The sequence below is a fragment of the Piliocolobus tephrosceles genome, chromosome 8 (assembly GCF_002776525.5).
Source record: "Piliocolobus tephrosceles isolate RC106 chromosome 8, ASM277652v3, whole genome shotgun sequence".
In the NCBI taxonomy this organism is placed as follows: Eukaryota; Metazoa; Chordata; class Mammalia; order Primates; family Cercopithecidae; genus Piliocolobus; species Piliocolobus tephrosceles.
Window position 1 is genome coordinate 11,891,781 of NC_045441.1, and position 25,739 is coordinate 11,917,519.

Sequence of the window (25,739 nt, forward strand, 5' to 3'; positions counted from 1 at the left end):
AAAAAAAAAAAAAAAAAAAAAAAAAAAAAAAAAAAAAAAAAAAATTTGGTGATATGCAAAAATGTTGATATATTGTGAAGGTTAAATAAACAGCATATATAAATATATATATTTATGGATGATATTATTTTTGAGACAGGGTCTCACTCTCTCACCTAGGCTGAAGTGCAGTGGTGCAATCGGGGCTCACTGTAGCCTCAACCTCCTGGGCTCAAGTAATCCTCCCACCGTAGCCTCCCAAGTAGCTGGGACGACAGGTGCGCACTATCACACCCAGCTAGTTGTTGTACTTTTTGTTGAGATAGGGGTCTCGCCATGTTGCCTGGACTGGTCTTCAACTCCTGGACTCAAGCAATCCTCCCGACTTGGCCTCCCAAAGTGCTGGGATTACAGGCATGAGCGGCTGCACTGACTCTAATGAATCATTTCCCGACAACATTTACTGAATATCCTACACTGCCTTCCACGGACGGGCAGGTTTCCCAAAGAGGCCGTGCTTTTTGAGAAGCTGGCAAGACAACGCTGGGGTGGGGGGAAGGCAGCCTGAAGCTGGGACCACCACTTTACTGTCCCCAAATCCTTATCACAGGTTGCCGACACTTCCCTGTTCCCCATCTTCATACGACTTTTCAAATTAGAAAAAGTAGAAAATGGGATGATTAGGGTACCTCACATTTCTAAAAGACACTGCTATTTCAATTTTTATAGACCCAAGTCCAATGGGGTGTAATCACTTGTAAAAGTTAAATTTAAAACAGAGAAACCCCAGGTCTCTAAACACTTAGTTTCATCTAAGAATCTTACTGAAAACTCAGATCCTGGCCTACTGGGGACAGGAGGCAAGTCTCCAGGGTCAGGCGCCCAGTACCTTTCACGACGGCTTTGGTCTCGATGTGGCTCAGATCTGCGGCCACCCCGGGTGTGTGTGCGATATCATAGAGGGTCAGGCGGCTCACCAAGGGGCTGTTCTTCAGGAGAAGTGAAAGTGGCTGCCCGATGCCTCCAGAGGCCCCTAGCACGGCTATTTTAGCATTGTTCTAAAAAGAGGCACAGAGAAAGGACTCTTAGGATGAAATGAGCATGAAAAGGATTCACATGGTATCCTGTAAAAATACTGCACTCAGCCTCTTTTTACTGCAGTTGCCAAAGCCAGATACAATCATTGTATTTGTATCGGTCTCATTCTGGAAGAATTCAGGACCTTCACTCCAAAGGTCCACTTTCAGGCCAGGCGCGGTGGCTCACGCCTGTAATCCCAGCACTTTGGGAGGCCAAGACGGGTGGATCACGAGGTCAGGAGATCGAGACTATCCTGGCTAACACGGTGAAACCCCATCTCTACTAAAAATACAAAAATTAGCCGGGCGCGGTGGCAGGTGCCTGTAGTCCCAGCTACACGGAAGGCTGAGGCAGGAGAATGGCGTGAACCCGGGAAGCGGAGTTTGCAGTGAGTGGAGATCGCACCACTGCACTCTAGCCTGGGCGACAGAGCAAGACTCCGTCTCAAAAAAAAAAAAAACAAAAAACAAAGGTCCACCTTCAAATGGGGAGAATTTACGTCTGTAGAGGCTGTGATACTCAGGGCACTTCAAAACCCTCCTGAAAGATGAGGAACAAGCTGGACTCCATCAGGCAGCTGGACTGGTAATAGCAGCCTTACCTCCAACCTGAAGCTTTACAAACTATGAACACACTGAGTGCCTAGCAACAGGCCTCCCGGTAACTGAGGCTGCAGGAAGATCCCTGCTGGCTCTGGAGGAGACAGGTAATGAGATGCATTAGGGGCAGAGAGAACACTGTCACAGAAGCCCCTTGTGCAAGAGGGCAGACAAGGGTGCGGCAATCAACTTCCTGCAGGGGTGGGGAATCGGGGAAGGTTCATCCAGGCAGCAAACTTGTGGCTGGAGCCTCAGGCAGGATGAGTAGCTGCCTAACAAGAGGGGGAAGGGGTTACGTACATGGGGAAAGGCTCCAACCCTTCTAGGTGAGTCAGATCTGTCATCTCGGGCTCCAGTATCTCATACCGTTTCTCCAGCCTAGGTGTGTATCAGAGCCACCTGCTGAGCTAATGAAGCCCACCCAGGACTAGGCTCCTGGAAGTGGGATGGGGCTTAGGCCTTGGCATTTCTGCCATTTTCCCCAGATGATTTTGATATCAAACAGTTTGAGAATCACTGTTTCATACCAGGCTAATCAGAAGAACAGGCAGCAAAGTAGCAGCTGGCCCTGAGCATTTCAGCTTGGAACAGGTAGGAAAGTGAGGGGGTGAAAGTGACCCGGCCCCACATTCGGCAATCGCTCTTGTGAGCCCCGCAATTGGCAATCACTCCTGTTATTCAAAGGCACTCTTACCCTCTATGTCTCACTCAAGGTCTGACCAAAATTCCAGCCACCCCCAGGGAGCTTGTTTCTGATCTAAAATCACAAATGAGAAGCAGACCCGATTCCTGGCAGGCAGGCAGCCAGTGGGGGAAGAGGCAAACCAAGTGGCAGACACGGGAACTCCCGGCACCGTGTGTGGTCATCTGGGGTCTGACAGCATCACTGCATAGTCTCCTACAGTAGCTGAGGCCAGCTAATAACAGGCTTTGGTTATCAGAAACCAAAACCAAACAAACCAATATCCGAGCCAAGACGCTTACACGGTGGGTTTCTGCTCTGGAAATTAAACTGTGGAAGCGCACACAACCCACATTTGAATTCAAACAGGTTTCTGAGTTTCAAGTTGGTGCTTTAAAGGTGAACCCCTGGCTGCCTGGAAACTTGAACCTGTCAGACCCGCTCAGAACCTGAGGTCGGGCAGCCTCATCCACTTCAGGATCTTCAACTCTCACTCCCACATCCTGTGTGAGTCTTAGGGACTCCCAAATCCCAGCTCTGCATTCCCAGCTCTGTTAGGCACTCTATGGGTTACACAAACTCATTTGTCCATTGATCCTGCCCCCCTACCTCCATCCCTGGTCCCAAATGGCACTTGTGTTCACTAAATGTAAACTTTCAGAACCATCTTCTGCCGCCTCCTTCTTATCAGAGACATCAAGTTAGGACATGAAGAACTTGGCAGCTCAACCACCCTCCTGACCCACTCCTCCTCTTCATTCTATTCCATTATCTAACTTAGGTACTCAGCGACACCTCCAAAGCATCGTTCCCCAAAATCAAAGTTTTAATCATTTCACTCTCGTGCTCAAATATCTAGCTGGCATGGTGGTGTGCACCTGTAGTCCCAGCTACTCAGAAGGCTGAGGTGGGAGAATCACTTGAGCCCAGGAGCTGAGGCTACCACGAGCCATGCTGGTGCCATTGCACTCCAGCCTGGGCAACAGAGCAGGATTCCATCTCTTTAAAAAATATCTTCTGGGCTGGGCGCAGTGGCTCACACCTGTAATCCCAGAACTTTGGGAGGCTGAGGTGAGTGGATCACCTGAGGTCAGGAGTTCGAGACCAGCCTGGCCAACATGGCAAAACCCCATCTCTACTAAAAATACAAAAATTAGCCGGGCATGGTGGTGCGTGCCTGTAATCCCGGCTACTCAGGAGGCTGAGACAGGAGAATTGCTTGAACCCAGGAGGAGGAGGTTGCAGTCAGCGGAGACTGTGCCACTGCACTCCAGCCTGGGCGACAGAGCCAGACTCCGTCTCAAAAAAAAAAAAAAAAAAAAATCTTCCAAAGCTTTCATGCCTCCAGCATTCAGCCAGGGCAGTGGTTTCACAGCGGAGTGCCCAAGACAATCCCACCAGGGTGGAGGATGAAGATGCTGCAATGAGCCTTTTTGTTTTTTTGAGATGGAGTCTCGCTCTGTCGCCCAGGCTGGAGTGCAGTGGAGTCATCTTGGCTCACTGCAAGCTCTGCCTCCCGGGTTCACGCCATTCTGCCTCAGCTGCCTGAGTAGCTGGGACTACAGGCGCCCACCACCGTGCTCAGCTAATTTTTTGTATTTTTAGTAGAGACGGGGTTTCACCGTGTTAGCCAGGATGGTCTCGATCTCCTGAACTCGTGATCCGCCCACCTCGGCCTCCCAAAGTGCTGGGATTACAGGCGTGAGCCACTGCGCCTGGCCGTATCTTTTCTTTTTGAGATAGGGTCTCCCTCTGTCGCCCGGGCTGGAGTGCAGTGGTGCGATCTTGGTTCAGTGCAACCTCTGCCTTTTTGGTTCAAGCCATCCTCCCCACCTTAGCTGTAGCTGGGGCTACAGGTATGCACCACCATGCCCAGCTAATTTTTGTTTTTTTGTTTACAGAAATGAAGTTTTGCCACATTGCCCAGGCTGGTCTCAAACTTCTGAGCTCAAATGATCCTCCCACCACAGTCTCCAAAGTGCTGGGATTGCAGGTGTGAGCCACCAAGCCCGGCCTGTCTCTATCTTCATCTAACAAAGAATTAATCTCTACCAAGAAATGGACTGACCTGCGCCCTCACTAGGGCACTTAAATGGATCAGTCCCACGTGTACATAAGGTGAACACAACATGGGGGAGGGAGGGGAAGAGGACTGTTTCACTGGTTTCTTTGCTTTCACTGTGTCAAGGTGATGTCACTGTTTGTATATTACAGGACGTCATCAGCTTAAGTTAATATTTACAAAACCACGATCCTTAAGTAGTGTAATCTTTACCATGCTTTGCAATGAGATGAAAATCTTTGGTGGTCCGGAGGTTAGATCATGATCTCCTTGTCAAAGAGCTATCTTCCAGACCCGCTGACCTTTGCTGGGTGGCAGAGTGGCTACCAACAGCACACTGCTTGGCAACTGTGTTGAAAACGGACATACAGTAACACCGTCTTTATCTGTAAGTTTTAACACCTTATAATGTGTTATGTTTGTTTTAAAATTTTGACTTGAGTTTATATTGTAATGTATATATTAGTACATATATGTATCAGTAAATATATTGGAGCTATGTGCTTTCTACATTTTTACTGTTAAAGATACAGGATCCAGCTGGGCGCAGTGGGTCACACCTGTAATCCCAGCGCTTTGGGAGGCTGAGGCGGGCGGATCACCTGAGGTTGGGAGTTTGAGACCAGTGTGACCAACATGGAGAAACCCTGTCTCTACTAAAAATACAAAATTAGCCAGGCGTGGTAGTGCATGCCTGTAATCCCAGCTACTCGGGAGACTGAGGCAGGAGAATGGCTTGAACCCAGGAAGCGGAGGTAAGCCAAGATCGCACCACTGCACTCCAGCCTGGGCAACAACAGCAGAACTCCGTCTCAAAAAAAAAAAAAAAAAAAGATCCAAAGTCTGGAGACCACTGCACCATGGGCTCAAGTCCATCTTTCTGCTTTCATCTGCTGCCCTCTCAACAACGTCGCTTGTATGACCAACAGGCATTTTAAATTGAACATATCTAAAACTCAGCTCCCGGCTGGGCGCGGTGGCTCACACCTGTAATCCCAGCACTTTGGGAGGCCGAGGTGAGTGAATCACTTGAGGTTAGGAGTTTGAGACCAACCTGGCCAACATGGTGAAACCCCATCTCTACTAAAAGTACAAAAAAAATTAGTTGGGCATGGTGGCAGCACCTGTAATCCGAGCTATGGGGAGCCTGAGGTGAGAGAATCACTTGAGCTCAGGAAGCAGAGGCTACAGTGAGCCGAGATCACATCACTGGGTGACAGAGCGAGACTCTGTCTCAATCAATCAATCAATCAATCAATAAAACTGAGCTCCTGATATCTTCCCCTGCCTAAACCCACTCTCTTCTGTAAGTCTTGCCTATCTATTTCAGCCCAACTCCAAGGCCCAAAACCTTGGCGTCATCCATGACCCCTTATCCAATCACACATCTGCAAACCCTTCTGGTACCATCAACAAATACCCAGAATGCAACCATTTTTTTTTTTTTTTTTTTTTTGAGACGGAGTCTCACTCTGTCGCCCGGGCTGGAGTGCAGTGGCCAGATCTCAGCTCACTGCAAGCTCCGCCTCCCGGGTTTACCTCATTCTCCTGCCTAAGCCTCCGGAGTAGCTGGGACTACAGGCGCCCGCCACCTCACCCGGCTAGTTTTTTTTTGGTATTTTTTAGTAGAGACGGGGTTTCACCGCGTTAGCCAGGATGGTCTCGATCTCCTGACCTCGTGATCCGCCCGTCTCGGCCTCCCAAAGTGCTGGGATTACAGGCTTGAGCCACCGCGCCCGGCCGCAACCATTTCTTACCACCTGCACCTAGATGATCACAATGAACTCCTAATTCACCTTTTTCTCGCTTCTAAGACTATGTTGTTAATTGGAAGGAAGAGCAAGTCATTACGCAGCTGACAACCCTCAAATGGCTACCCTATTTCTGAGAAAAAAATGAAAATTTTACAAGGCCTGTTCTGTTACCTCCACTGCTTTCTCTGAACTACCCTAGCTTCATGTTCTCAAACCTTAGAGGCATGCCCCATGCTTCTCCAAGGGCTCTCAGCTATGTCCTGAGATATATCCAGTACCTGGAATACTCTTTCCATATGATGTGATCTCTGCTTCCTTTGGACTTTTACTCAAACATCTCATTCTGGGTGAGGCCTACACTGGCTGATGTAAAATTGCTACCCTTGGTTGGGAGTGGTGGCCCATGCCTGTAATCCCAGCACTTTGGGAGGCCAAGGAGGAGACCAGCCTGGCCAGAGGCAGGAGGATCACTTGAGCCCAGGAATTAGTTGCAGTGAGCCGAGATGGCACCCACTGCACTCCAGCCTAAGAAGACAGAGTGAGACTCTGTCGGGACCATCCTGGCCAACATGGTGAAACCCCGTCTCTACTAAAAATACAAAAATTAGCTGCGTGTGGTGCGCCTGTAGTCCCAACTACTCGGGAGGCTGAAGTAGCAGAATCGCTTGAACCTGGGAGGCAGAGGTTACAGTGAGCCGAGATCATGCCACTGCATTCCAGTCTGGCGACAGAGAGACTTTGCCTCAAAAATAAATAAATAAATAAAATTGGTACCCTCTTCCCTAACACAAGCACCCTACAATCCCCATTTTTCCTGTATGTTCATCACTATTTTAAGATACCTTATAGTGGGGCAATAAGTGAAGTATCTAGTAATTGCCATGAGAGCAGGGACGTCTGTGTTTTGTTCACCGATGTATTTCCAGTACCTAGCTTAATAAATATGTCGCATATCTGAAGGTCCTACCAAAACTCAACCTCTCCGGGACATCATTGTTCCCTGTCCTACCTTTGGTCGGCTGCCCCTCCCCCACACCTCATCGCCTCCTGTTCTCACTCACTCATTCCCTAAGACCTTCATCGCCTCCACCTGTCCTAAGTTTACTTGTTTCTGTCCCATCTCAAGTACCACTTCTCACTTAATTTGGTATCCCCTGCAGCACCCAGCATAGTTGCTGGCAAGCACAGGAACTTAATGGACCTATCTGTATACAGCTGGGCCCCCACTTTACCGCAACTCAAAAGCATTTGGTACATTCAACTTACGATGGGGTTGCGTGTGGGAAGCCAATGCGAGCTGAAAATATACAAAGTTAAACTCGCCTTTTGACTTAGGATATTATCAACTTGCGATGGGTATGGGAAGCAGCCATCAACCCAGGAGCATTTGTATTTATTTCTCAAATGAACTGGATGTACAGGAAACCGGAGGAGAGAACTTCAATGATAAATTTGGATTCCCCTTTAAAATTATCTCCCTCCTGGGTGTCGTAATTAAAAGGCAATGCGGGCACCTCCCGGGTTCGCAAACTTAGGTTTAATTAGATTCACTTGGTAAAAATGCGGAAATCCCGGTCTTATGCTTCTTCAATGAGCCCAGGCCTGTTTTTTATTAGCTTTCCGGTGATTCTGACACAGAGCAGAGTTTAAAAACCACCGTTCTAGAAGATGGCTAAAAATAGCCTAGGCTTAAGTGGTCGCTGGCCAAGTCAAGCACTGTGTTAAGACACCTGGCGGCAGGCTCAGTCCGCCCACAGCAGGATAGATCCTCCAAAAAGGTTAAGAGGAAGCCGTCTTCAGGTCAGAGCGCTGAATTCTAATCCTCTGGCCAAATGACTGTGTAACCCTGGCCCAGTTCTCTAGCCTCGGTTTGTCCATACTACGGAGTCAGAAATTATACGATTTCTTTTATTCACGCACAACTCACACGGATGCTGCAAGAAGGAGATTAGCTATATCAAAGCAATGGAAAACTGCAGAAAAAAACGTGAGTTTACTTTCAGATCCAGAGCCCCGGTTTCCTAACCCTGAAGGCGTGCAGGCCGAGAGCAGGTCCTCTGGGGAATCTGGGAGACCTGGGGGGAGCCCTGCCAAATAAATGAACCGGCCCTGGAACGGGACTACCTCGCCCCCTTCTCCCCGGCTTTCTCCCTCGCATCTCCAGACCAGTGTCGGGGCCTGCCCCGGGCGCCACAATCTCCAGCCAGTGCCGGGCAGCCCTGCGGTCCAGGCTGGCCTGGAGAGGGTCAGAGCTGCTCGCGAACCGGGGACGCACGTGGCCTGGGCCGGGGGGGGGGTGCTCCGCCTGCAAGCCGCCCCTCGTCGGGCCTACCTGGGCCGAGGTGCTGAAGCTGCGGCGGAGAGCAGCGCTGGCAGGCCGGGCGAGGGCGGAAAGCATGGCTGGAGCGGGAGGGGCGCCGACGGGCAGACACAGGAGCTGCTGACAGGCAAGTGACTCCAACGACCTCCACACTCCGCAGCGCTCCCGGCTCTGCTCCGTGGGGCCTCGCGAGAGTGACCGGACTTCCGGTCGCGCTCGCCTCCGGGATCTCGTGAGATCACGGCCACTTCCGGGAGTCGGAAAGGACCGCTCAGGGACTCCCCTGGCAACCCTGGTGTTTGGCTGGGTCATAGCGTGGCCGGTGGGGGACCTGTGGTCGGAGTGGGAGGGACAGTCCGCACCCAAGAGGTAGAAGAGGACGGGCTTTAGGCTGGAAGCGCCTTAGAGGAGCCATTTTTCCAGGTGGGGTCCCAGGCAGAGAGGCTCGGACAGGGAGCCTGGCTAGAGTCGCGCAGCACGGGAGGTGGAGTGAGTCCCAGACCCGAGCCCCTGTCCTCACCCAAACCCATCCCTCCCGCCCCTGGAGACCAGCGGGGGCTCTGAGCTCCGGAAAGGCACGGGCTGGGGAGGCTGAGAGTCCTTGGGCGGGGTGGGAGGAAGGGGCCATCTCCTCAGATCCGGGCCGTCGTCTCCCAAGTTGCTGAGACCCTTGGGTTCAAGTTTACAAAGCTTTAGTGACGCCACTGCTGATAATGGCGACCTCCAGCCCTGACAGCTTTAGAGGACCGCTATTCCGTGTTCCGGATGAATAGGTTGTAGGGACAACAGGTTCTGTGGTCATACAGTTCCTACCTTTTCTCGTCTGCCCAGCAGTGCTCTAATGGTCCCACTGTTTCTGCTTTATGAATAAAGACCCTGTAGCTGAGGCCAAGTGGATTTGCTCAGAGTTTACGCAGACAGAAAGTCGAGTAGAATTCCCTGCTCACAATGAGTTTGTCACTTAAATGTATGAATTTACTTATTTTTTTGAGACGGAGTCTCGCTCTGTAGCCCCGGCTGGAGTATAGTGGCGCGATCTCGGCTCATTGCAGCCTCCTCCTCCCGGGCTCAAGCGATTCTCTTGCCTCACCCTCCTGAAGAGCCAGGACTACAGGCGTGTGCCATCACGCCCGGCTAATTTTTATATTTTTAGTAGAGACTGGGTTTCACCATGTTAGGCTGCTCTCGAACTCCGTACCTCAGGTGATCCGCCCGCCTGTGCCTCCCAAAGTGCTGGGATTACAGGCGTGAGCCACCGCGCCCCGCGTAAATCTGTTAAATTAGGAGCTTCATTTTTCCCCTCCTGTTTTCTGGGCATACAGAGATTTCTCAGACACAGTCCTTGCCCTGAAAAAGTTTCACAGTGGAGCCGATAGATGTGCCACAGGTTGCCACCCTGATAGAGGAATGTGTAAATCCAGGGAGGACCAATGACTAAGGCAGCCTGGGGACAGTGGTTGGTAAAACAGGAGTTTTAACAGCAGAAGTGCTAAAGAAGGTATCAGTACGCCCAGGCGTGGTGGCTCAAGCCTGTAATCCGAGCACTTTGGGAGGCCGAGGCGGGCGGATCACCTTAGGTCGGGAGTTGGAGACCAGCCTGACTAACATTGAGAAACCCAGTCTCTCTACTAAAAATACAAAAAATTAGCCGGGTGTCGTGGTGTACGACTGTAATTCCAGTTACTCGGGAGGCTGAGGCAGGAGAATCGCTTGAACCTGGGAGATGGAGGCGAAGATTGCACCAATGCACTCCAGCCTGGGCAACAAGAGCAAAACTCTGTCTTTGGGAAAAAAAAAAAAAGTATAAATACAAGAGAGTTCACGGCGACTGCTGTACTCTCCTTCCTCTCTTCCACTTCTTTATTGATCTGTTAAGATATGCCAGCCTGGCTGGGGGCAGTGGCTTATGCCTATAATCCCAACATAGCAAGACCCAATCTCTATATTTCTTTTTTTTTTTTTTTGAGACAGAGTCTTGCTCTGTCGCCCAGGCTGGAGTGCAGTGGCCGGATCTCAGCTCACTGCAAGCTCCGCCTCCCGGGTTTAGGCCATTCTCCTGCCTTAACCTCCGGAGTAGCTGGAACAACAGGTGCCCGCCACCTCGCCTGGCTATTTTTTTGTATTTTTTAGTAGAGACGGGGTTTCACAGCGTTAGCCAGGATGGTCTCGATCTCCTGACCTCGTGATCCGCCCGTCTCGGCCTCCCAAAGTGCTGGGATTACAGGCTTGAGCCACCGTGCCCGGCCTATATTTCATTTTTAAAAGAAAAAAAATTTTCAAAAAAGATATGCCAGCCCAATTTGGGAGCTGAATATTCTACTGTGAACAGGATCTACACATTCTTTGCCTTTAGGGAGCTCAGAGTCTAGTGGGAGAGAGAAGTAAATTGCAAGCAGCACAAATGAACAACAATAGAAGTGTGAAGTGCTGCAGGGACGCAGAGGAGGTATGTGTAACCCAGGATTGGGATGGGGGTGGGCGCTGTGTGAGAGAGGACCTTCCAAAGCTGAGATGTGGCCAGATACGGTGGGTCATGCCTGTAATCCTAGCACTTTGGGAGGCCAAGGCGGGAGGATTGCTTGGGGCCAGAAGTGTGAGACTAACCTGGGCAACATAGTGAGACCCCCCATCTCTCTCTCTCTATATATGTATATATGATAGATAGATTTTTTTAATGTTAATTTTATTTTTTTGAGACAGTCTTTGTCATCCAGGCTGGAGTGCAGTGGCACAATCTCTGCTCACTGCAACCTCTGCCTCCCAGGTTCAAGCAGTTCTCCTGCCTTATTCTCCTGAGTAGCTGGGATTAGCGCGCCACCACACCTGGCTAATTTTTTTTTTTTTCCTTTTTGTGGAGAACGGGGTCTCGCTATATTACCCAGGCAGGTCTCGAACTCCTGGGCTCAAGCTATCCTCCCGTCTCTGCCTCCCTGAGAGCTGGGATTACAGGCATGAGCCACCGCGCCCGGCCACTAATTTTTTGTATTTTTAGTACAGACAGGGTTTCACCATGTTGGTCAGACTGGTCTCGAACTCCTGACCTCGTGATTCACCCGTTTCAGCCTCCCAAAGTGCTGGGATTACAGGCGTGAGCCACCGCGCCCGGCCTTCTGTATATTTTTAAAATTAAAAAACAGAAACACCACCAGGCAAGGTGGCTCATGCCTGTAATCCCAGCACTTTGGGAGGCTGAAGTGGATTACTTGACGCCAGGAGTTCGAGACTAGCCTGGCCAAAAATAGTGAAACCCAGTCTCTACTAAAAATACAAAAATTAGCCCAGCATGGTGGTGCACACCTGTAGCCCCAACTACTCTGGAGGCTGAGGCAGGAGAATTGCTTGAACCCCGGAGGTGAAGGTTGCATTGAGCCGAGATCACCCCACTGCACTCCAGCTTGGGCGACAGAGAAAGACTGTCTCAAAAAAAAAAAAAAGCCAGGTGCGGTGACTCACGCCTGTAATCCCAGCACTTTGGGAGGCCGAGGCGGGTGAATCACCTGAGGTCAGGAGTTTGAGACCTGTCTGGCCAACATGGTGAAACCCCATCTCTACTAAAAATACAAAAAGTAGCCAGGCATGGTGGCAGCATGTACCTGTAGTCCCAGCTACTTTGGGAGATTGAGGCAGGAGAATTGCTTGAACTGGGAGGTGGAGGTTGCTGTGAGCTGAGATTGTGCCATTGCACTGCAGCCTGGGTGACGAGTGAAATTCTGTCTCAAAAGCGCACACGCACAAAGCAGATAAGCTGAGACATGCTGGAAGAATAGAGTAGGTGTTTTTCAATGGAACTTTTAACTCCAGAGGAGGGAGAGATCCTTTGCCTGGGAATTGGAATTGTCACAGAAGGGGCACTGGGACCTGGGTATTTAACAATGCGAAATGTTTAGACAGGAAAGGAGGAGAAAAAAGGCCAAATAAAAACCTGGAGGGGGAAAAAATAAGCATAGGCCAGTATTCAGGGGACAGTAAATAGATCATTTATTTTGGAATGGGGACATTAGGACAAGCAGTGTCCCGTATCACTGACTGCATACTCTGATAAATATTTACTCTTCTGTAAATTAGAACTAAGAGCACCTCGGAGCCTGGTACTCTTTCATCTCTGTGCCTTTTTTTTGTCCAGCATGTGACTGGGCTGAGAGTGGACCTCAGTGAATTTGAGGAGAGTTGAATGGTTTTAGTTACAGCTGGAAGCAGCAGGTTGGGAAAAACTAGATTGTGCCGGTCCTATGAATGTTAGCTGAAAAGTTTGTATTTCATTTCTTGGGAAGCAAGTGTTTATCAAAGTTTTTTTTTTTTTTTTTTTCTCCCCTGAGATGGAGCCTCATTCTGTTGCCCAGGCTGGAGTGCAGTGGCGTAATTTTGGCTCACTGCAACCTCTGCCTCTGGGTTCATGCGATTCTCCTGCCTCAGCCTCCCGAGTAGTGGGGATTACAGGCATGCACCACCACACCTGGCTAACTTTTCTATTTTTAGCAGAGACAGGGATTTGTCATGTTGGCCAGGCTGGTCTCGAACTCCTGACCTCAAGTGATCTGCCCGAGTCTGCCTCCCAAAGTGCTGGAATTACAGGCATGAGCCACTGTACCTGGCCAATCAGAGGCTGTTGTGACACGGCCAGAACTGGGTTTGAGGAAGATTTGACTGACCTTGCATGCTAAGGATTCCCGGGGAGGGGGGGAAATGGAGGGCAGGGAAATTGTTTAGAAATCTATTTTATGGATGACAAAGGTCTGAATTATGGTAGTGGCCATAGAAATGGAGCGGGTGGGACCAGTGTGGGAGAAGTGTCATGGGAAGAATGGGTGAGAGTCGTGCTCATCTGGGTTTGAGGAATGAATGAAAGGGGTGTGGAAAGTACATAAAGAGGGAAGTCGGGTTACACCAAAGAGCTCCATTTTAGATGGGCTTAATTGGGAGTGATGCTGAGTTGTCCATCAGTCGTCTGGGCCAGGCTCATGCCTGTAATCCCAGCACTTTGAGCAGCCAACACGCACGATCACTTGAGCCCAGGAATTCAGGATCAACCTGGGTAACATGGCAAAACCCGGTTTCTACAAAAAGTACAAAAATTCTCTGGGCATGGTGGTGTGCACTTGTAGTCCCAACTACCTGAGAGGCTGACATGGAATGATCGTTTGAGCTTAAGCGATCTGGAGAGTTAGAGGCTGCAGTGAGCCATGATTGCACCACTGCATTCTGACATGGGTGACAGAGCAAGATTTGTCTCATTTAAGGGGGGAAAAAAAAAGGAACGATGGGATTGAAACTCAGAGGCCAGGGCAGAAGTCACCTCTGTAGAGGGGGAGCGTTGAGACCATGAGCAATAAACTGGAATCACAGATTGTCAGGCTCGCTCCCACATCTGGAATTCAGTTCCCTCCACATTCCTCCCAAGAGTTCCTCTTCCACAGAAGAGGAACTTGCTACCTCCCAAGCCTTCTACTTGGGCCATATCAAACAACTTGACTGCTAGAAAAGCCTCACATTTGGCCGGGTGCAGTGGCTCTTGCCTGTAATCCCACCACTCTGGAAGGCCAAGGTGGGAGGATCACTTGAGCCCAGGAGTTTGAGACCAGCCTAAGCAACACAGGGAGACCCTGTCTACAAATAATAAAAATAAGCCAGTCATGGTGGTATGTGCCTGTGGTCCCAGTTAGTCAGGAAGCTGAGGCATGAGAATTGAGCCTGGGAGGTCGAGGCTGCCGTGAGCTGCACCCCAGTCTGGGTGACAGAATGAAACCCTATCTCAAAGGAAAAAAAATAAAAAGCCTCACATTCAGCTCCTATCTGCATCTCGGTAAGGAAATACCAAGATAATTAACAACAGTCTTAATCGCTGCTGTTTCAAGCACTGTGTGGTAGGCATTGATTTTACTTGGTGTTTTGCAAATGAAACTTTATTGAGCAAGCAGGGTTTCCACAGTCAAGAAGTAGAATCCAATCATATAACAGCTTTCTGTCTTTAAATCTTTGCTTGCCCTTGGATTCCATCTGGTTACCAGGACAGACTTACTGCAATGGCCACAGTGTCCAGTTCACGTTAATAATCAAAACTAGGAATTTAATTCAAAGGTAAAGCTGCTTCTCTTCCTCTCTCAAGCTTTGGGCTCACACATAGGAGAAGGACAGTAGTTGACTTCTGTTTGTTTCCTCTTCCATCCCCCCCCCCCCCCCCCCCGGCCGACTGTGGCTTCTGAGGCATCCTGTGTTGGCAGAGGGGGTTATAAGAGACTAGAAATGGGGCAAGAAAAGTGCCTTCGACATCTGGCCTTGTTACTGTCTCAGCTTGATGGGAATTTGTAACTGACTCTCCCATGCAGTGCTTCTGGGAGTCTTTTTTACCTCCGTTTCCTGTGATCCAGGTGGCCGTCTCAGTCTTGCTGCTTTCAATTCCTCCCTCAGCCCCTGGCTTCTGGAATCCTCCACCACATGCCATTGGCCTGTTGTCCCTCTAGGTGGCCCTCTTGGGCAAAGTTCCTTTAAAATGGCTTCTCGGCCGGGCGCGGTGGCTCAAGCCTGTAATCCCAGCACTTTGGGAGGTCGAGACGGGCGGATCACGAGGTCAGGAGATCGAGACCATCCTGGCTAACACGGTGAAACCCCGTCTCTACTAAAAAATACAAAAAACTAGCAGGGCGAGGTGGCGGGCGCCTGTAGTCCCAGCTACTCGGGAGGGTGAGGCAGGAGAATGGCGTAAACCTGGGAGGTGGAGCTTGCAGTGAGCTGAGATCCGGCCACTGCACTCCAGCCTGGGCGACAGAGCGAGACTCCGTCTCAAAAAAAAAAAAAAAAAAAAAAAAAAATGGCTTCTCAGCCAGGCGCGGTGGCTCACACCTGTAATCCCAGCACTTTGGGAGGCTGAGGCGGGCAGATAACCTGAGGTCAGGAGTTCGAGACCAGCCTGCCCAACATGGTGAAACCCCGTCTCTACTAAAAATACAAAAAATTAGGCGTGGTGGTGGGTGCCTGTAATCCCAGTTACTCAAGAAGCTGGGACAGAATGGCTTGAACCGAGACGGAGGTTGCAGTGAGCCAAGACTGCACTTCAGCCTGGACGACAGAAAGACTCCATCTCAGAAAAGTAAAATAAAAATGAGTAAAATAGCTTCTAGTTGGCCTTCTCCCCTGCCTGGTCCACATCTGGTCTACAGAAAACACTTAGGCATCCTTTGCCCCAACAGATTCTGGGGGTACAGGCCGTTTCAAATGCAGGTGCCTCTTGCTTTGCCAACAGTTCGCCAGCCTCACGCCAGCCTCGAATTTCCAGCCCGAAGCCCAGCACCAGCCTCTGTGCCTGCACAAGCTTCAGAGGGCACAGGTCAAGCTACCTAGTAGCTTCTGGTGTCATGAATTGTTCCAAGAAAGCAGAGACTTGTGAATGTTTGGAATCAGAGAGAAAGATGCTAATAGGAAGAGCTTTGAGATGCTGCAAGGAGAATGAAAGAGATTAGGTGAAATTGGATGAGATCAGAGGATGCTTATCCCTTGGACTGTGGGGAAAAGCACATAAGGGCCAGGAGTGGTGGCTCACGCCTATAATCCCAGCACTTTGGGAGGCCGAGGTGAGTGGATCACCTGAGGTCAGGAGTTTGAGACCAGCCTGGCCAACATGGTGAAACCCTGTCTCTACTAAAAATACAAAAAATTAGCCGGGAGTGGTGGCGCATGCCTGTAGTCCCAGCTACTTGGGAGGCTGAGGCAGGAAAATCGATTGAACCCTGGAGGGAGAGGTTGCACTGAGCTGAGATCGCGCCACTGCATTCCAGGCTGGGTGACAGAGTGAGACTCCGTCTCAAAAAAAAAGCATATAAGGGCACACGGGGAGCAGTTGGTGGAGGAGGGTGACTCACAGCCAGTGGCCTTAACCTTCCCAGGCAAGACTAGAAAATTCGAGAAGTTGCTCCCAAAGAGAATTTGGTTTGGATAACAGTTGTGATCACTGAGAAAATGCTGGTCAAATGTGGAAAAACAAGAATGGGATTAGCTAGTGGCTGTGAGGACCAAGGTGAAGTTCTGTAGTGTGTACTTGCTGCGTTCTCAAGTCCACATAGTTTTCTATAGACCAGACCCCATACGAAGGTCACAGACATCCACATACTCACACACATGTGTACGTGCACACACATGCACCTGCATATTCACATCCTGGAACACTTACACACATCAATCACAACAAGGGAATTACTATTTTTTTTTTTTTTGAAGATGGAGTCTCGCTTTGTCGCCCAGGCTGGAGTGCAGTGGCATGATCTTGGCTCACTGCAAGCTCCACCTCCCAGGTTCACGCCATTCTCCTGCCTCAGCCTCTGAGGAGCTGGGACTACAGGCGTGCACCACCACGCCCGGCTGGGCGTTTTTTGTATTTTAGTAGAGACAGGGTTTCACCGTGTTAGCCAGGATGGTCTGGATTTCCTGACCTCGTGATCCGCCCACCTCAGCCTCCCAAAGTGCTGGGATTACAGGCGTGAGCCGCCACGCCCGGCTGGGAATTACTATTTTTTTTATTGATTTACAGTTTTCATACAGTAAAATATACATGTCTTGAGTGTTCAGGTTGGTTCTGACAAATTCTACCCTTGTAACGACCACCCAAAACAAACTATAAAACATTGCCATCATTCTAGAAAGTTTGCTCATGCTCCTTTCCATTCATCCGCCAAGAGAGCTATTTCCTGATTTCTATGATTGTAAAGTTGCTATGCCTATTTGTCATCGGATAGGAAAATATACAAATACGTTGACAGCCCATCTTAGTCTCTTTTCTGTTGCTATCACAGAATACTTGAGACGGGGTAATTTATATAGCAAAGAAGTTTATTTAGCTTACAGTTCTGGAGGCTGGGAAGTTCCAGATTGGGTAGCTGCATCTGGTTGGCTTCTGGTGAGGGCTGCATCTGCATCATAACATGGTGGTGGAGACGGGGAATTAGGTGTGGAAAAGTGAAAATGCAAGAGGCAACCTCGCTTTGTAACAACCTGTTCTCAAGAACTAGTCCATTCCCTGGAGAAGACATTCATCCATCTTCATAGCCAAATCACCTCTTACAGGCACCACCTCCTGATACTACCACATTGGGGAGCAAGCCTCAGCATGAGTTTTGGTGGGGACAAACCATATTCAAAGCATAGCATACCCTCCTCACCCCACCCTGCACACCCACATGTACTCATCATTTTGTACCTTACAGTGGGCTTAGATCACAGTCATGTGCTATCAGATTTTGGTATTAGGTGCACACATTATATACTAACCTAACTTCTCTTCAACCCTAAAGTCAGATCAAGTGAAGTATTTTACTATTTTAATTTTTTTTTTTTTGGAGAGGAGGGGGTCTTACTATATTGCTCAGGCTGGTCTTGAACTCCTGGCCTCAAGTGATTCTCCCAGCTCAGCCTCCCAAAGTGCTGGGATTACAAGTGTGAGCCACCATGCCTAGCCAAGTGAAGTATTTTAAACCTCTCCTTTTGAATCCCTGGAGCTAAAACAAGGGGTTAGAAAGGTGGTTATCATTCTGCCTTGCCTGGGAGTTTTGCTTATTTTTCTGTAGCTGCTCTAGGATATTGGAAGTTGGGGACATGTATTTTTAAAACAGAACCATATTTAGATAAATAGGTTTTTTTTTTCTTTTCTTTTTTTTGGCGGGGGAGGGGGGGTGGAGTCTTACTGTATTGCCCAGGCTGGAGTGCAGTGGCCCGATCTCAGCTCACTGCAACCTCCATCTCCCGGGTTCAAGCGATTCTCCTGCCTCAGCCTCCTGAGTAGCTGGGATTACAAGCATGTACCATCACGCCTGGCCAATTTTGTATTTTTAGTAGAGATCAGGTTTTACCATGTTGGTCAGGCTGGTCTTGAACTCCTGACTTCATGATCCTCCCGCCTCAGCCTCCCGAAGTGCTGGAATGACAGGCATGAGCCACTGTGCCTGGCCTTAGATAAATAGCTTTAACTTTTACTTGGGCCTCCTGCCAGCTGGAAGTCAAAGGATTTGGCTTTCCAGGAAAGATCCCAGCAGAACAACCAGGTGTTGGACTGGCCACAGCAGAGCCACCAGGGGGCTCCCAAGAGCTGAGAGTCGCTGATTGTGGCAGATCTGAGTCTGCAGTGAACCCTTCTGTCAGGCAGAGCAGCCTGAGGCCAGGGACGGGGGAGCAAAGCCGGGTCAGAGCCTGGTCAGGGCCATGAACTCATGTCAGAGAAGTGGAAGGTGAGGCCTGAGCCCAATCAGGGAGCAGAGGGAAAGCAGGCCCCGGAGACAGAGTCGGAGGAAGTGAGCCAGAGGTGGTGGTCACTGTCTTTGAGAGAGTGTGCTATAGTTCCCAGACCCCCCCGCCAGCCCCCTGCCAAGAGCCTAGTTGCCCTAGGAGTAGACCTGTTACCCTCACAGGATCACTAGGGTACCTAGTGGTCGAGTGGGCTTAGGTTTGGGGACATGTAATTGATAGCAGGATCTAAGGTAAGGAGCAGGGATGTGGGCAGCTGGATCTAGGCCTCTGATCCATACCTGCTTCCTCTAAAATACAGAGATAGTAGTGATGGAGGCCAGGTGCTATGGCTAAGGCCTGTAATCTCAACACTTTGGGAAGCCGAGGCAGGTGGATCACCTGAGGTCAGGAGTTTGAGACCAGCCTGGCCTACATGGTGAAACCCTGTCTCTATAAAAATACAAAAATTAGCCTGTCATGGTGGTACACGCCTGTAGTCCCTGCTACTGGGGAGGCTGGGGCAGAAGAATTGCTTGAACCTGGGAGACGAAGGTTGCAGTGAGCTGAGATCGCGCCATTACACCCCAGCTTCGGCAACAGAGACACTGTCACAAAAAGAAAAAAGGTGATAGTAGATACTAGCGATGATCAAGGCAAAGTTAGGAGGTTATGATGGCCCTGGCCTCCTCCTCCTCCCTCTTTCTTTCTTCTGTGCCAGTGGGACCTGGTGTCCCTCTGAGCTAAGAGACAGATTTCAGGCCCACTTCTGCAGCCTCCACAGCTCTGGGGGTGTTGTGGCCTGGGACTGTATTATCCAGCTTTGTCAAGGTTCAGGCCACAAAGAATGTGTCAAGCTGGGATTGAAGAGAGACTGTACCAAATCCCTTAAGATCCTGACCCTCGGCTGGGCACGGTGGCTCAAGCCTGTAATCCCAGCACTTTGGGAGGCTGAGGCAGGAAGATCACTTGAGCCCAGGAGTCGAAGACCAGCCTGGAAAATAGAGACCCTGTCTCTACAGAAACTTAAAAAAAAAATTAGTTGCCAGGCGCAGTGGTTCACACCTGTAATCCCAGCACTTTGGGATGCTGAGGCGGGCGAATCATGAGGTCAGGAGTTCAAGACCAGCCTGGCCAACGTGGTGAAACCCTGTCTCTACAAAAAATAAAGTTAGCCGGGAATGGTGGCGGGCACCTGTAATCCCAGCTACTAGGAGAATCACTTGAGCCAGGGAGGTGGAGGTTGTGGTGAGCCGAGATCATACCACTGCACTATAGCCTAGGCAACAGGGCAAGATTCCGTCTCAAAAAAAAAAAAAAAAAAAAAGTTGGGCATGATGGCGCGCACTTGTAGTCCCAGCTACTCGGAAGGCTGAGGTGGGAGGCTCAGTTGAGCCCAGGAGTCGGAGGCTGCAGTGAGTGATGATCACGCCACTGCACTCCAGACTGGGCAACAGAGTGAGACCCTATCTCTAAGAGAAAACAGCAAAACAAAACTTAACCCAAATATGACAGAGTTAGCTAGCTCTCCTTGAGGCCATCCTCAAGAATGTCATTCAATTCCCAGACATAAAGCTGGTCCTGACAGCCTTGAAGTCACATAAGGAGTAGGGAGGTTTTTCTGGGATGACAGAGGAGAGACTCATGTCATCCCACAGAATCAAACACCCGCACATTCCTTCAGACCTCTCTGTTCTTCCCCACTGTTCTCTTCCAGAAGTGAGACCCTGTCTCTACAAAAAAATAAAAACTTAGGTGTGGTGGCATGCACCTGTAGCCTCAGCTACTCAGGAGGCTGAGGTGGGAGGATTGCTTGAGTCCAGGAGCTTGAGGCTGCGGTGCGCCATGATTGTGCCACTGCATGCCAGCCTGGGCAACAGAGTGAGCCCCTGTTTCAGGGAAAGAAACTTGAGAGGGTAGGAGTAAAGGGATTTTATTTCCTAAGCTCCCGCCATGTGTCAGGCCCGCTGCTAGGCAATTTATATCATTTAGCTCTTGAATGATCCTCCAGCTTTGCCAGTGTGTGTTATTCTCTCAGCTGACAGGTGAGGGCATTGATGCCTGTCGCTGTGTTTGAGCCTTGGTCATCCTGGCACAGCCTGAGCTTCCCACCGAGAACCAGAACAGTGGTGGGGATTGGCTGTGGACCCTGACCCTTACCTGTGCTGGTCAGCCTGAGCCAGGATCCCAAAGTGAAGCTCATGGTCTGGCTTCTCCAGGATCATCAACTGTTGTCTCTTCTCTACCAGAAGCAAATGCCCATCAATTGTGTCTACCTGGACTGTCTGGGTGGTTGGGGTGGCTTGGCAACTGAGCACTGCGTCAAGCCCGTGGTGTCCTGGAACTCCTACAAGAAGCCTGTGGTCAGGCCCAGCCTCTGAAACCTCCACCGTTTGTCAGGATGGAAGTCCCCTGGGTGTTGGGTAGACACAGGGAGGCAGGGACGTGAGCTGGAGCTGGCTGGGTCCCCACTTAGTCACAGGCTCTGGCAACCTGTAATGAAACATCCCTTCCTGGTTGGCTGTTATCCCCAAATATAGACACGTGCTGTCACTAGAGGGGAGCTTGCCAGCCCAGCTGCTTCTGGACCACACTGGGCTGACTCAGGGAAAGAGCCACACATGAACCCCTGGTTTGAAGGCCAGACTAGGTCATATGGAAGGTGACAGACCTTCCCCCTGGTAGGTGTACTGTGTGCAGGGACAAGGCCTGTGCTAGCACCCTGCCTTCTTGAGAGTAAGTGTCTTTGGGCTGGGCATGGTGGCTCACACCTGTAATCCCAGCACTTTGGAGGCCGAGGTGGACAGATCACCTGAGGTTGGGAGTTCCTTCTGCCTTGGACACCCAAAATGCAGGGAGTACTGGTGTGAGCTACTACACCCCACCAAGGGTCTCTTGAGAAGAGCTGTACTGTGTTGAAAGAGTCCTGTATAAAGGAGAATGTTCTAAACTTGCCATTTTGACTACACTGTTTTGAACAGGTCATCAGGAAAATGAGACTTGGTATATATAAGTAATTAATACAGGCTGGGCGAGGTGGCTCAGAAAAAAAAAAATTCACATGGAAAAGACTTGATCTTGGGAGAAATAAATTTAATCAAAATTGAAAGAAAAAAATTGAAACTGGCTAATTGTGACATACAGAAAATCAATTAAGGAATTAAAGTGGCTTAATGGATTCACAAAGGAAAATACTTTTGGCAAAAACTCGTCTATATTACTTTAATATTTTTGTGTAAATGCATGATACATCAGAATATCCTTGAGGGCTCAAAATAGTGTGGAGCTAAGGACATCTAAACTCTTCAGGGGCCAGGCGCGGTGGTTCACGCCTGTAATCCCAGCACTTTGGGAGGCTGAGGCAGGCGGATCACTTGAGGTGAGGAGTTCGAGGCCAGCCTGGCCAACATGGTGAAACCCTGTCGCTACTAAAAATGCAAAAATTAGCTGGGCGTGGTGGCGGGCACCTGTAATCCCAGCTACTTGGGAGGCTGAGGTGAGAGAATCACGAACCCAGGAGGTGGAGGTTACAGTGAGCCAAGATCGTCCCACTGCACTCTATCCTGGGGCAGAGCAAGACTCTGTCTCAAAAAAATAAGTAAATAAATAAACTCTGCAAGCTTCAGAGTAGCACCAAATGGGATGGTTACCCATGCTCAATCCTCAACTTACCCAAGGCTAGAGGTGCCCTAATTTCAGTTCACAGGGATGCATCTTCTCGGAATCATGCTGTTAGGTTCAGGGACTGCTCTCATCCTTCCAGTACTTTACCAGTCGGGGAGGGGCTGTTCCTGCTTGACCAGGTGGAGTCCTTTGAGAAGGAGAAGGATCTGCAGAAGGAGATTCTTGGGGCTGGGTTTTTTTTTTTTTTTTTTTTTTTTGAGACAGAGTCTCGCTCTGTCGCCCAGGCTGGAGTACAGTGGCATGATCTCGGCTCACTGCAAGCTCCGCCTCCTGGGTTCACGCCATTCTCCTGCCTCAGCTTCCCGAATACCTGGGACTACAGGCGCCCACCACCTCGCCCAGCTAGTTTTTTTTTTTTTTTTGTAGTTTTTAGTAGAGACGGAGTTTCACTGTGTTAGCCAGGATGGTCTCTATCTCCTGACCTCGTGATCCACCCGTCTCAGCCTCCCAAAGTGCTGGGATTACAGGCTTGAGCCACCGCGCCCGGCCGGGGCTGGGTTTTTATCTGTAGGACCAGAGATGATTCTTTGGCTAGTGAGTAAGGAGATGGAGTTAGCAATGGGAGAAAGTACGTAGGAGCTGAGGATGGATGAGCCATAGACCAGATGGGTTAGGAACCAGCTTTTCGTTTTGCTTAATGAGGTTTTAGGACTAGACACAAAGCCCACCTCTCTCCTCTGTGCTCACCACTACCAAAATGGCCTGGCTTTCAGAGGCAGAGGATGTGGAACCTGACTTGGGGGTGGGAGTGAGGAGGTCTGTAAGAGGAATCCACACGTGGAAAAAGTATGACGGTAGGTCAAGATGGTGGCGTTGGGACAGGGCGTAATGGTAACTGACAATCATGTATTCTTTCCACATGTGTTCATTGACTATTAATTTGCAGCACGTAAATCTCGGGTACTGGGTGAGGACCTCGCAGTGGACAAGACAGGCAAGGCCCTTCCTGAGAAACCAGGAGACAATAAATAAGCAAATGAGCAGGATAACTTCAGGTGATAGCGAGGTAAAGACAAAGACCCTACTCAGATTTTAAAGATTGCATAGAATATTGTGTGACGATGAAACTGGAGGGAGAAAGGAGGAAGCTAGAAATCCAGTTGGGCAGTACTGCCTCATCAGGAGAGAGATAATAGTGTCTTGGACCAAGATGGTATCCCTGTAGATGGAGAGAAGTGGATGGACTTGGAATACATGAAGGAGGCAGAGCTCAGAGACTGGATGTAAGGGAAAGAGGAATGAGGTCATTGAGCCCAAGCAACTGGGTGGATCATGGTGTTGTTGATTGAGACTGAGAAGGCTAAATGACGAGCAGGTACTGGAGGTGTGGGCATGAGTGCACTGAAGTTGTATTTTGGTCATGCTGTATTTGCGATGTCCACCAGGCACCCTGGTAGAGTCTGGAGCTCAGTAGACAGGTCAAGGTGGGATAAAATTTGGGAATCATTGGTGCGTGTGTAGTATTCAGGGAACTGTATAAATCACTGTGACTCTAGGTCTTAGAGTGTTGATCCTCAGCCAGGGGTGATCTTGTCCCCTTTTTCCAGGGGACCCTTGGCGATGTCTGGAGATATTTTCTGTTACTGGTGATGGGAAGAGGTACAGTGCTTCTGGCATCCACCAGGTAGAGACCAGGGATGCCACTCAACATCCTGCAGTGCACAGGCCAGCTCCCTGCACATAGAGTTATCTGGCCCCGATGTCAGTGGTGTCAAGGTTGAGAAACCCTGCCCTAGACTGAGTATTTAGATAAAGCAGAAAAAAGGAAAGTAAGCCCAGGGGCATCCTTCCATGCAAAACTGGAGAGGAATAATCTGCGAGGAAGAAGGGAAGCTTGGAGAGTGCAGTTTCCTGGGAGAGGAGAGTGTCTGGGGAAGAAGCAGTGATCAACCGTGTTACCTGCTCCTAAGAGGGGCATTCGAGCACAGAGAGAAGTGACCAATGGCTTAGGCTAGATGGACATTGTTGAAGACTGATACAGAGCAATCTTTGTGGTTTGGTAGGGTTGGAAGCTCCAGGGGAACCAGCCTGGGCAACATAGTGAGACCCCATCTCTTAAAAAAAATTAGCCAGCCATGGCGGCACGTGCCTATAGTTGCAGTTACTCAGGAGTCTGAGATAGGAGGATTGCTTGAGCCCAGGAGGTTGAGGCTGCAGCAAGCTATGATAGTGCCACTGCACTCCAACATGGACAACAGAGCAAGACCTTGTCTCAAAAAAAGGCAGCAGCTCCAAAGAGTAGGTTATGCCAATGGCCAATACTCTTGAGTATTTCCTCCCTGTTTGAATGCCTGACAAATGTGACTTCATGAATACACACACACCAGGCAGGTACTGTCACCCTCATTATATAGAAGTGGCAATATTATTCTCACCCCCATTTTACAGAGGTGGGGACTGAGGCGCAGAGAGGCTAACCACTCCCTAGTGCCAGGCAGCTGATGGTAAATGGCAGAACCAGGATTCAGACCTAAAAGAGTTTGACTCTAGGGTCAGCATGATTGGAGGAGAGGAAGTGGAGGCGGTAAATGAAACGCCACGCTTTTGAGAGGTGGTGTTTCTCTTTGCACGCTTCTGCTGGAAAGAAGAACAGAGATAGGTACAAGAAGATGTTTGCATGTCGACAGGAGGGACCCGTGTGGAGGCTGAAACTGTTGATGCTGTAGAGGGGTGCTGAGAACTGAAGCCTTTGAGGAGGTGAGAAGGATCTGAGGTTTAAGTTGAGGTGCTGGCATTTCCCAGGAGCGTTGTTTGGTAACTCTGAAGTGGAGCCTAACCATTAAGAGCAAGATTACCCCTGGACTCAACTTCTCCCCTTTGCCACCCCCCACTGGCCTACAGAGGCTCTGCTCTGCTCTCCTTCTAGCCCTCTTGCTAAAAGATAGCTGGCCAGGTGCAGTGGTTCACACCTGTAATGCCAGCATTTTGGGAGGCCGAGGCGGGAGGATCACTTGTGGACAGGAGTTTGAGACCGGACTGGGCATAGTGTTGCCCATCTCCACAAAATTCAAAAGGCATGATGGCATACCCTTGTAGTCTCAGCTACTAGGGAGGCTGAGACCGGAGGATTGCTTGAGCCCTGGAGTTTGAGGCTGCAGTTAGCCATAAACACACCACTGTACTCCAGCCTGGATGACAGCACAAGACCCTGTCTCAAAAATAAATAAAAGCTTTCCTGCAGGAAGCTGCTGCATAGGCCTGACCCTTCCAGAAACAATTGGGCCCAGGAGCCAGTGTCCCAAGAGCAGCTCTGCCAGCGGGAGCCTGAACCTAGCTCTGTACACATCAGTGATTCTCCACCCAACTATGACTGTCGGGATCCTCAACACAGAGGCCACCTGTGTGGCCTCTGCAGTGTCTTATCAAGCTTTTAGCG

The 25,739-nt window shown here is 49.8% G+C and overlaps 2 protein-coding genes across 14 annotated transcripts in view; one reads left to right on the plus strand and one right to left on the minus strand.

The window, feature by feature from the left end:
- Positions 1–8,772, minus strand: part of MDH2 (malate dehydrogenase 2) — a 20,841-nt gene extending 12,069 nt beyond the window's left edge. Inside the window, exons 1-2 of one of the 2 annotated variants that reach the window (XM_026456613.1) lie at positions 8,489–8,772; positions 869–1,037 (exon numbers count right to left, since the gene is read on the minus strand). In XM_026456613.1, the coding sequence (XP_026312398.1) occupies positions 869–1,037; positions 8,489–8,554 (235 nt within the window). In that variant the 5' untranslated portion in view covers positions 8,555–8,772. The remainder of the gene's footprint in view (positions 1–868; positions 1,038–8,488) is intronic. The other variant, XM_026456614.1, reaches the window with a different exon arrangement.
- The window catches only part of STYXL1 (serine/threonine/tyrosine interacting like 1), a 58,970-nt gene continuing 40,912 nt past the window's right edge, over positions 7,682–25,739 (plus strand). For 4 of the 12 annotated variants that reach the window (XM_026456617.1, XM_026456619.1, XM_026456616.1 and 1 more), the window contains exons 1-2: positions 8,741–8,899; positions 10,830–10,922. The gene's annotated coding sequence lies outside the window, so the exon portion shown is untranslated. Of the gene's footprint in view, positions 8,144–8,719; positions 8,900–10,829; positions 10,923–25,043; positions 25,061–25,739 lie in introns of those variants that run through there. The other 8 variants (XM_026456625.1, XM_026456615.1, XM_026456624.1 and 5 more) reach the window with 4 other exon arrangements.